Source organism: Cephus cinctus, unplaced genomic scaffold (genome assembly GCF_000341935.2).
Source record: "Cephus cinctus unplaced genomic scaffold, Ccin1 Ccin1_scaffold0307, whole genome shotgun sequence".
Classification (NCBI taxonomy): domain Eukaryota; kingdom Metazoa; phylum Arthropoda; class Insecta; order Hymenoptera; family Cephidae; genus Cephus; species Cephus cinctus.
The window spans coordinates 680,057-690,893 of NW_014333010.1; the positions used below are offsets into that span (position 1 = coordinate 680,057).

The window sequence follows — 10,837 nt, forward strand, 5'->3', positions numbered from 1 at the left end:
GGGGGGAGGGGGGGCCTTACTCATTGTGACGCAACCGTCAGAAATCTCGCACGAAAAATTAATCGAATGTCCAACGGAGGCTAAAATATTTGAATCACGATTCGAGATCGCGTGAACGCTGGTTAATTTTATATACGTAAGAATTAACGGGTCATTGACCTCTTGACAGGACTTTAACGAACTACGATTTCCCTTAAATCCGAAAACTAATTAATGAAATAATTGTGGGAACGACAATAAAGTATGCTCACTAATTAAATGACGTGTCGACAAATTTGTTCATGATTTTACATAATATACATATATACATTCCACTCGTCCAAAGTTCCGTCTGAAAACTTATCGCTCGAATGATTGCTCTCGAATGACATGGCAAAGCGTGTTGTGTAATTCCAGAAGAACCGAAGTCGTACGTTACTGCCTTGTAAATCACAGTGTATACCGGAGTCAATCGAGCGTGTCTCTAGTGTCACTGTACCATTTGCTTTTATTACGAGTATCATCAAGTCTAATTGGGGTTCACGGGGTCATTGATAAAAAGAAAATTTTTTTATACTCGATGCTAATGAAAAAAAAAAAATGGTTTTTTTTTCACTCCACAAACAATAAAAATGCCAAATCCAAATTAGCCAATGAAAACTTGGACTGATATTTTAATGAATTTGAATTACCATTTTATATCATCAATGCCTAATCTCATTATTCCTATCTTCGGATCAAAGACAAGAATCAGCATCGTACGTGGTATCTATATAACGTCGAAGCTGTTTCCCATGGGAAAGTTGACCGGAAAACGCCATCCCGAATGAATTCCATATTCCACACTTCATAAAGCACTCGTTCCACTTTCCAGCCATAATCCACGTTCCCCACTTTCATAACGACGCCATGCCCATAATGGTATCCCTATGGGAAAGTAGCGTCTGACATGCTCCAGGCTACTTAAACTCGGCTTCGTGACGATACCATGATTGGCAATGATTCCCAGTGGGAGGATCCCATGACAATTTTTCGATATCTTTAACCTTCGATCGGCTACGAAAAAGAAAAAAAGGTTCATTCATTCGCTCGTTCATTATCGGCACGCAGAAGCCGAACGATCCTTGACCTAGAATTCCAACGATATATCGGCGAAGGAGCATGAATCTCGTCAAAAATTTTTTTTATCTAATCCAAAAGAAAAATTCCTTGGAGCGACTCGGCAAAAAAATCGATTCGTATCGTTGAACATAAAAACTCCATTGTCGCTAATCGATAAAAAATCGCGATCGATCGATCTCATAATTGCCCTACGTCACGAACGCAATCCCAACTAGCAATAAATGATTTTTGAAAATTTATTTCTTTAAAACCATTTTTTGTTTCAGAAGACAATTAACCACGGAAAATGGCGTCTCCACTGTTCGTTGTTCTCGTAGCTCTCACGCTTGTCGCGACTGTTCGCGCGACTGAGGATTTTCGACACATTTCCTACAACGGTAAGTTTATTCACATTTGATCGATCGCGGAATTATGTATGGCTATGAAAAATTACGCGGACAATGAGTCGATCGTAATGGAAACTCGCAGTGTAACAGTCAGCCGTCGTACAAGAGGCCGATACGAGTCATAGAAACTACAGAGACGTAAATTGGTCTGAAGTAGGCATATCTTATCGGTAATTAATAGTCAATGATTCGTGGCGATGGTTTTAGGCCGGGGGAAGTTAGAAAATCGGAAATATAGTCTGTTCGAAACCGAAGCCGGTTCTGTCGCAACGTTGAAAACTACGGAAAACGGTACAAGGTGCAAGGGGTGGGAGGGGTAAGGGGCCAGGAATTATCACAGGCCTCTGGTACCCCGTAGTGATACGGCGCTCGTGTTCCAGTTAGCGCCATTCATAATTACCGTCTGGATCCTTACGGCGAATGGGACCTCGTAGCTCCGCGTCGCGACAACGCGTAATTGCGAACGGCCCATAATTATTTCGCGGTTGGTCGAGCAATTAACGCGGGTACTTACCATTGATTAGCCTAGTTGAAAATTATTTTTTTCTTATCCCGTTACGCGAGAAGCTCTCGTTTCTTAATCGTACGCGGCATTGAAAACGGCCTTTAGTTTTTGGTTATTCGAGGGAGATCGCATGAAGCCGCGTGTAAGCGTTTTGGTAATGGAGGGGGAATAAATTCAAAAAATTTTTTTCAACCCATGAATATTGTATTTGGAAGGTTTTTAGATACTTGAACAAAAATTTTTTGTTTGAAATTCAAAAAATGTACGTCCTTTCGTTAGAGCCGGTTTATGAGAGTCCTTTGAATAGAGGTCCTCCGCTTGAACGTGAAGAAGAACCTTAAGGCTGCCTTTCACTAGGAACTATTCTGTGGTCTGACGCGAGTGACAGACTCGCACAAGGACGTGCCGTAAATCTCGTCGCTGCGTTGTAAATCAAGTCACACGTTCGCCCCCTCCATGTTCGTCTGGCGTTTACGGTGAGATATTTTCAAAAAGTTTCTCACCGCGACTGCGTCCCACCGAAATTTATACCGGTCGCTCGATGTGGATCCGTCCAGGAATAATATGAGATCGTGATCCTCATTAACGACGTATTACAGCCATATGCAAATTTATTGGTATAGTGTATCGATAGCCTGATTTTTTTTGATCCATAAGATATCGATAGAGAATTTCTACATAATCAGACACGATTCCAAAATCGGGCAACCCCCACTTGGTGCATTAATAATGTATTACAAAAAAAAAAATTAGCCGTACTAGTTCGTTACGTTATGTTTTTGTTGTTGTCGATCAGAATCGATTGATCGAATCGAGTGGGATTATCTTCCCACGGTTCAACTTGAAGAAAAATGTATGGACCCTGGTCGCGTTTGATATTGACGTGATGACGAATACTTTCGTTTTTGAAAAAAAAGTTTATATATATTTTTTTCATATTGACTTGAAATTCTCATTGAGCACTGAGCCTCCAAAGAGTGGTTTTTCACGGTACAAGACAGTGTGTGTTTATATATATATATATTTACGCGTAGGATACGTGGGCGAATCCGGTCCCGTCTCGGCACGCGCCGCTCGCGCCTCATTGGTTGGCAGTGCGAGCGTTAACGTGAATTCCACTGGCCGTATTTTACATTTTATTTGGCCGTATTTACGAGCTGTCTTTGCCCTGTGTCGCAACGGCTACGATGTTTCGGTTATTCGTATGTATGTATATATCGTTACTCAAGAGAGCGGGGGTTCGGACGGTGGCTGTCCCCCTCTACCTGTAACTTTTGATACCTCTGGTAAATTTTGGTAGCCCGCACGCGACATTCCTACCACTTTCTTAATCAACAAGCGCTCGTCACATGAATCTCCGCATCACCCACACGCGTTTTCTTTTTTTTACCTTTTTTTTTCTTTTCGTAATGCTACTGATATTTGTACCATGGTATCTCTCTTTATTGTTATTTTTCGTAGTATTCGTTTATGGGTCAATTATTTTGTTTATCACGGTGTAATATTTAAAGACAATTTGATTGTTAATTTATGTTTAAATCTTGAATTCTTTCATTTACTTCTTTTGTTCTTTGTGGTATTATCGTGTCCGATGTTGTTACGATTAACAAGATTTTTTTTAACTAACGCATTAACTTTTTATTGTTGTTGTCGGCGCCCTCTCGTAACTGCGTCCATAATTTTTGTTATTTGGACGTATCTTTTTAATGGAACAGCGTCTGCCGGGTCTCCTACGCATGTTTGTGGGTACTGCGTAAGGCCGAGCGTGTACCTGAGCAGTGAATGCACGTGTATTGGTCATGCGGGGTCACGCGTGATCCATGAACATGGGAGCTACCACGATGCCTTGTTAACCTTTACTGCGTGGGTGTGTCGAGCGCTCATGGCTGCTGAATATTCTCTAAAAAGATCGTCGAACTCTTCTTCGTTTTCGCCTCGAATTGAAACGTGTCTCAATTCACAAAAACATCGACAACAACAACTGTTCCCTGAACACGAACAAAATTTCTTTGTGCCCCAACGTACAACCGTCGAACTGTGAGTACTTGACAACAAGAACAATAATTCTCAAAAGTTGTTGTTTCGTTCGTACAAAACTGGTGTACAACAACCTACGAGTTCCCATGGTGCATCAGCATCTTAACAATTAGTCGTACAAGCAGCGACAACTTGACAAGTTGTGTTCGAATGTTGCGAAACAACTTCGCAAATAACCAAGTGCACGTTGACTCCACGAAGGACACGCATATCGAGGGATAAGTCGTGAATTCCTTGTGCATGCCAATGAGAACAAAACTTTCGGTTCCCATATGTATATACCTATAACCCATCTTACTTTACGTGCACCATTGAATTTTGTATATTACGTCACGAGACAAGACTCGCGTACAAGGTCTATGTTAGGTACCAACCGTCGCACTGCACTGCATAAGGACATCGCGCAAACCCTAGCTGTACCTCAATGAGAGGAAGTTCGTGTCGAGCGTACCAAAAGCCTCTGTTCTCTCTTTTAAAATCGTCCCTTCTCTTTGATTTCTCTACTGCCGTTCTTGATTCTCGCGAATAATACACATCGAGCCAGTTGTTTTTCTTGCGATCGACTATGATTCTCGTTCGATGTATCTCGCGGTCGTGCAAAAACAAAAGTTGTACGCGGACTTTGTCCTTGTTTTTGCTCGGTTGTTCGTAACGAACAAAAGTACGCAAGAATTTTGTACGGGCGTGTAGCAACGACGCCTTAAACGTAAACGACCCAATGAAATGTACGTGCCAGAGGTAAATGTAGACTTTGCGTATAAAACGGACGTTTATTATAAACCCGGAGTAAGAATCTTTGAGCATTATTGACGTTACCCGCGCCAGATGCACTGGCAATATTCCGCTTGACAGTTTACAGCATCGTTTGCAATATGGCAACTGCAGAGCACCAAAGCGGTATCCAGCTAGCAGTGGTACCTATTCGCGGTACCAGTTCTTCCTCTCTTCTTGTTTTTGCTTATCTTTAGCTATACAGGGGGCCTTCCGATCGTTACACCCTTCCCCCCGTTCAGTGTCGGGTTCATCCCCACTTTCCCGCCCGGTACTCTGTCCTTGTTTTTTTTCCCCTTTATCTCACCTCCCGCCCTTCTAGCAACTTTCTCGGAAGGCAGGGGCTCTCATTCCGGTACCCCAACGTCAATTATCCGATCCAATTACCGCGTTGCCAGCTGAGGAATTTCGAGACCTTCCTGCATGCCGTTGTACGCTCCCAATCGTAATCCGACATTAATTTCGGTCCGAATAATATCTAATGCGTACTAACACAAGAACAAAAAATTTCTACAAAATTTTAATCTAGTATTTATTGAAAATTGTTACCACAGTCTCATCCCTCTTTCAATTGTAAACAATCCTATTCAATTTATACAATTGTTCGCGGTTCGGTACAACCGCATTCAGTATATCATCCAAACTAAATGAAACGCATCGTGAATTGATGCTCGTGGACGAATATAAATTATTTTTTTTCGTACAAAAAAAAATTGTCATCCAGTTTATCACAGTCACGGTAACCAAACATCGTCTGAAGATCATAAGACAATGGCGCGACTTTCGCCGAACGAATTTGGCTCCTATCTATCTATAGCGTGGTCGCTTTGTAACCGTACACAGTATTTTGGCGTAAAGGAGTCCGACGGGTACACCCTCGTACGTGCACAAGTGGCGACAACAGTGGTGCCATCTATAACCGACAAGACTCGCGTAACCCGCCGCGTAACAGGTCGTAGACCTCTCCTATGCGGTTCCTGCGACCGATCTGCACAATTACCGGACAATCTATACGCAATGGCCTCGCGTACTTATTCTTAGAAAATTGTGGTTGTTACAATTTTTTTTTTTTCGAATCTTAATCCGTCCCGATATGCTCATAGCTCGTATCGAAACGTCGCGTCATTCGGAATTCAAGTTCACGGAGGTGGATTTTCATAATCGCTTGTACGAAACCTTGAAATTCCTATACGTATATACACATTGTATGCGCATTGTTTCGGGTCGCAAATCAAAGCGTCTCTTTGTTACGGTCCTGAATTTAATGCGCCATAACACAGAAGGTAATGCATGTATACGCGCAGTTCGAATAGTTTTGTCGCATAGCAAACCTGCAAGCCATAAGCATTGCCAGCGCTTACGTTGGGCACCGAAGAGATTCCTTGCTCCGAGAAGCGTTATATCCCGGACCGTTAACTTAACCTGAACGCGCGTCACTGTTGTGTTCATTTATTTTACTTGCAATTGCCATTGCTCACGACCAAATTTGGCTAATCGAGCCGGTATCGTCCTTTTGTAGTGACCACGGCCCGGTACGGTTTTTAATGACGTGGCCGAAGGACGATAATTAATATCGTGCTTTATTTACATACAGGTTTTTATACGCGCGACAAATTTTTATTACGTAACAGGGTACCGCGCGATTACGATACGCGAAAGAAAATAAAGATATATTACCGGGAAACATTGTATTTAAATATAACTCTTAATTGCTTATTAATGACGGTCCAATCTTCTCTTGTTAATAATTACGTCCTTCGATTACGTCACGGGTAAATTGTTGCTCGTTACGTAATTGCACTCGACGTTGATCGACTTGACGAACCTGAATAAAGAAAATGCGTTGAGTGATTTTAATTTTTTTTTTAAAGTATCAATTTTGTTTTAATTTGAATTTTTGTATGTTACTCTTTTTTTTATATCTGGCAAACCCTATGTTCTACCTGCACAGTCGGTTTGTCGGCTGATTTCGCGGTGTCGCTCCAAAGGCGTATTAACTTTATTATCGACAAAGTCAAAGCGTGTAATAATGACTGGTATCTGACTGGTTGGATTTCACGATCGTTTCTCGAGACACGTTACGGTAGCACAATGGCTACAGTAACAACAGGGCAAAACGATATACAAGTGTCGTCGTAGCCCAAGGCGCAGCAGCGGCTTCTGGGTTCTCCGGGTGAATGAGACCTTTTGCCGTTGTGATTAACGCGAGTCATTTTTTTTGTTTTTAGATTATCGTCGAATAATACTTTTGTTCTTTTTGTTTTCTTCACGTTTTTCCTGCATACAATACGAACAGTCGTTCAGTGCCGATAATGGGTTGCGATTGTTCGTGCCTCGCAACTGCACGGCGTCTGGGTTTACGTTTAAACTTTTGTGATCGCTAAACGTGAAAACAGTTGTGATTATTGTCCGTTAAGTTTTGTGACGACGACGAGCAGCCGGCATACTTTCAGTGCGCGACGGCGGGTCTTTAAAAAAGAATGGAATTGACCAGGGCGTCGTTTGCGTTCGAGGAATTGCGGGCAAAGGACGATACGAAAGTCGCGTGGAATTGCGGGCAAGTACGGAAGTAAAAATCGATCTTTGTTTGAAACGTAAGTGATTACTGGGGTAACCTGTCGACTCTTTATTCCGCTAAAGGCTTCGGTACGTGGAAGCCATTGGACAAGAAGTGTAAGGAGGATGCCAAGGAAGAGAGAGAGAGAGAGACTTAGGTTAGGTTAGACTCGAGTTCGCTTGCAGCTCGCGTGTGCGAGATAAACGAGCGATCAACTTGAATCTTGGGAGATCAATGAGACTGCGTTACTACACGTAGCCACTCTTTCTCTTTCTTTATCTTTTTTCTCTTTTCGACTCTTTTGCGCTTCTTCGATACCTACTTATACTGCACGATATATATATATGTATTGATATACCTACCCACCTACCTAACTATCTATCCGTATCTTTTTTTTTGTCAGTCTCTTTTGTCTTTCTCTTCTCTTGGTCCTTAATGCTTCCATCTCGTATCTTGCCAACTGTTACTCTGTATCGATCCGATAGCATTGCGATCGTGTTTCTCGATGCCGGATGAAATTACAGTGATAAACGTTCCTCGTAAACAGATAATTAACGTTACCTACACGCGTTACGTGATATTTGTTAACAAGTATTTTCGGCTTGAAAACAAAAATTCATTTTATGTACAATTACGCGAATTTCTTGTATCCTTTTTTGTTGTTGTATCCTCGTTCCGTGTGTATATCATTTAAAACTAAATGATTGTTAGTCCGGTATCTATTTCTTCGAATGTATCAATCGTATATCGATGCCGCTTTCGAAGATTCTCTTCGCGAAATTTCTACGGAGCGACGATCGGTCACGCCGGAAAAATTAGTTTTAACATTTTGAAAATTACGTCCGGGATTCACGACCTGCCCGATTCTCCCGGAGCGTAGAAGCCAATATCAACGTATTTATATGATTTCGAGAAAATTTTCAGTCTGCTCTAGCTGTGACCCTGGCGCAGCGCATTCTACAGGGTATCACGTTTATACAAATGGAAAGTGGAAAAAGTATATCGTTCTCCATATAGATATATAGATCACTGTATATGCGTCGTAGGTCAAGATCCGTTATCAAGAGGTTACAAAAGTGATCTATAAAAAAAAAGATTGGGTAGACTGGATCAAAGAAAAAATTTAATAAATCCTTATCAATAACTTTTTTCGCTGGAAAATGCTTACGGGTAATTTTGTAAAAAAAAAAAAAAAAAATTTAAGGCTCACTGTAAAAGAAATATACCATGGTCAAGTATAGTGGGACGGCAGTATGGAGATCTGGAATTTTCCAGGTTCGCGTATTGAGCATTGACAATGGAGGGGATTTGCAGCGAGGACGCTTAAAAATAATATAAAAGATAGAAGAGGCAAAATGGCCGAGCTTATATAGTTCCATTACGCGGCCATCAATCTTCGCGTCTCGAAGGTCCCAGGGCTACGAGGGCCCTGCGGATCAGGTTATGCTAACTGGGTCCGTCCGTCCCACACGCGTTAAGGTGCGCGCACACGTGCACCCGGTCGGTGGGGGACGACTGCCTTCCTTTGCGGAATCGGTTGCTCCGGGGAAAACGAGAAGATGAAATAGGAAGGGGGATAAGAAGAAAATGAGAGAAATAGGAAAAATAAGAAAAAAAAAAAAGAGGAAAGAGACGGTCGTGCCGCGCCATCGACGTCTTATATGGCGGTACCGGCGTCTTCTGGACGTGGAGGCTGAATCCGTGAAGGGAGAGAACGAGATGAAGTGAATGGCCAGAGAGGGAGGAGGCTGTGAGTGACGGACTGATGGCGATGGGAGATGGGTGCGTATGTGTATTTAGCCGTGTACCTTACTTCACGTGTATTCGTCTACATACGTGCGAGAGCAGTCGACGTACTGAAGCGGCCTTGCCGATCCTCCCGTGATCCTGATGGACCTTTTAGCGATATAACCCAGCCTTTCAATTTCTCCTTCACCGATGTAATTCCATCAGCTACGTTAACGCCAATAACGTTGTCAACGTTGACGAGCTTGATGCAAAATTTTTTTCAAAATTTTTAAAGTTTTTTACTATACTTGGTTATTGATGTGAATCACGTACATTTTTTGTACGAGCATTGACAACTTGTATGCTGTTGTACTTTGTACTTGTTCAAGCGCACAACAACATTTTGTATGTTGTACGTTGCAAACAAAGCAAGTTGACGACTGCCGAACGGTTGTTCTTGACATAAGACGTAGTTGGTGGGGGAAGTGTTGAAGTTGGACGAACAGGTGAGGGGGGGGGGGCTGTAATTTGAAACAACGAACAATGATTAATGACGTAGCCAGAAGTCAAAATCTAATCTATCGGTTGTCGCTTGAAAGCGAGAATCCTCATCGGTTATCTCGATTCGTGCCAGATTTTTTATGAGCGGAATGAATAATTTGGAATAAATTGAATCATGCAAATGAGAAGGAGAAACTGTGTGCTACCCGCCTCTCGTACGGACGCCCTGAGAATATCTCGAGTCGACCCAGTCGCTGCGTTGAGTTTATACGTGAGACGAGTTAGGAGTAAATCTAATCCGTTTTCCTTGTCGCGTATAGCGAGAGTTCTAGGTGCTATCTTTATACATCGGACACTTAATAATACGGAAATTTCGTAATTAATACTCACCCTTGTCGGGAAGCTAATTAAGTCGTGAAAGTCGTTCCGGCATCTTCGCCCTCCCATCCCTGATAGCAGGATGAGTTCTTAGCGTCCTTGATACACGTGTGTATGTATATCGATTCTTAAGAGACAAATATCAAAGGAGAATGAAGAGGAAGATATCTTCTGGCAGCTCGTGCTATCGTCGTCTCTACCCCGTTGAAACTCGAGATTAGTTTAGCCGCAATACCCATGTCAGAGCCTATCCCTATCCTTTGCTTTTTACTTTTGCCTTATGTTGCTTCCTTTTTTTTCCCCTCGTCGTACCACCTATCCTCACGTGGAATCTTTCTAAGGGCATTTACCCTCGTCCCGATCACCCGCCTGCCGTATCGTACGTCATATTATTATTATTTTTTTACAACTTGCACAAAACTAGTATATCGGCATCGCATTGTTGAAATGCCACAAGGACATAAATACACCTTGCAGTCACGACACGGTAGATCGATAAAAGAATTTTTCAAGATCGTTCGATCCTCAAGGACTTCTCGCGGTATTCGTAGCCAAAGGCAAGACGCGGATTTTTTTTCAAATCGATTCTTCTGAAGCATCGAGCAAATCGGAAACCGCAAGAGGGACTGAAAGTTTTTCCAGGCATTCCTGCCGAGAAAATCTCCATCGTGGATAAAGAAGTTGCTGAGCTACGAGTACGCGGAACCTTAGCGGTCGTTAGCCGTTGTTGAGGAGGCAGGAGGGACGTTGTGAAGAGGGAGGAAGTGGGAGGGGAGTGAAGTTGCACGAGAAGGGAAAGGGAAGGAAAAACGAAGGGGGGAGGGGAATAAGAGAGAAAAGAATCATCCCTCTTTTTCTCCCCCTGCCCCCTTT

At 42.5% G+C, this 10,837-nt stretch overlaps 1 protein-coding gene across 3 annotated transcripts in view; it reads left to right on the forward strand.

Annotated features, from left to right (window-relative positions):
• Nucleotides 1-10,837, forward strand: part of LOC107266339 (semaphorin-5A) — a 44,242-nt gene that overhangs the window by 17,502 nt on the left and 15,903 nt on the right. For 2 of the 3 annotated variants that reach the window (XM_025083596.1, XM_015736719.2), the window contains exon 3: nucleotides 1,368-1,478. In XM_025083596.1, coding sequence (XP_024939364.1) covers nucleotides 1,388-1,478 — 91 coding nt within the window. In that variant the 5' untranslated portion in view covers nucleotides 1,368-1,387. The remainder of the gene's footprint in view (nucleotides 1-1,367; nucleotides 1,479-10,837) is intronic. The other variant, XM_015736718.2, reaches the window with a different exon arrangement.